The sequence below is a fragment of the Phoca vitulina genome, unplaced genomic scaffold, assembly GCF_004348235.1.
Source record: "Phoca vitulina isolate PV1807 unplaced genomic scaffold, GSC_HSeal_1.0 scaffold79, whole genome shotgun sequence".
Classification (NCBI taxonomy): Eukaryota; Metazoa; Chordata; class Mammalia; order Carnivora; family Phocidae; genus Phoca; species Phoca vitulina.
Window position 1 is genome coordinate 3,732,563 of NW_022589782.1, and position 585 is coordinate 3,733,147.

The window sequence follows — 585 nt, forward strand, 5'->3', positions numbered from 1 at the left end:
CTCCCCGCGCGCCCCTCCCCGTGCCGTCCGCTCCCCGCGCGCCCCCACCCTCACCTCGCATACTTCGTCTTCTGGAAATCCAGGAGCCGGGGAGCGAACATCGCGGCGGTTCCATCAGCACCCAGCCCGGGGCTCCGACACCCGGCGCTAGGAGGGAGGGAGGCGCGGGGCGCGGGAGCAGCAGGTAGGCGGGCGCGGGGCGGGGGCCGGCCGGGGGGGCGCGCGGAGCCCGAGCTGGAGCCGAGCCGAGCCGGAGCCCGAGACGCCGACGCCAAATCCCGAGCAGATGGGGGCGGGGGCGGGGCGGGGGGGCTCCGGGCCAATCGCCTTAGTCCCCGCGGCCTCGGCCCCCTCCCCGTGCCCGGCAGACCCCTCCTGCCCTCACCCGGGGGGGGAGGAGCGATAGGGAGGGGTGGGGGCTTCCGCTTGGAGCCCCTTCCCTGTCTCTCTCCCGGGGTGCGCTCCGCCGGAGTTTCCAGAGCGAGGTGACGGCCTGCTAGACGGAGCCCCGCTGTCCCCCCCCGCCGGGGCTGGGCTGGAAAGGGAGCGGACCCACTTGTGGCGCGCCAGCCACTCAGGCCCCTG

At 76.6% G+C, this 585-nt stretch overlaps 1 protein-coding gene across 1 annotated transcript in view; it reads right to left on the minus strand.

Moving 5' to 3' along the window:
• RADIL (Rap associating with DIL domain) overlaps positions 1-184 on the minus strand; it is a 116,798-nt gene extending 116,614 nt beyond the window's left edge. Inside the window, exon 1 of the mRNA XM_032394247.1 lies at positions 55-184. Coding sequence (XP_032250138.1) covers positions 55-101 — 47 coding nt within the window. The 5' untranslated portion in view covers positions 102-184. The remainder of the gene's footprint in view (positions 1-54) is intronic.
• Positions 185-585: the final 401 nt, after the last annotated feature.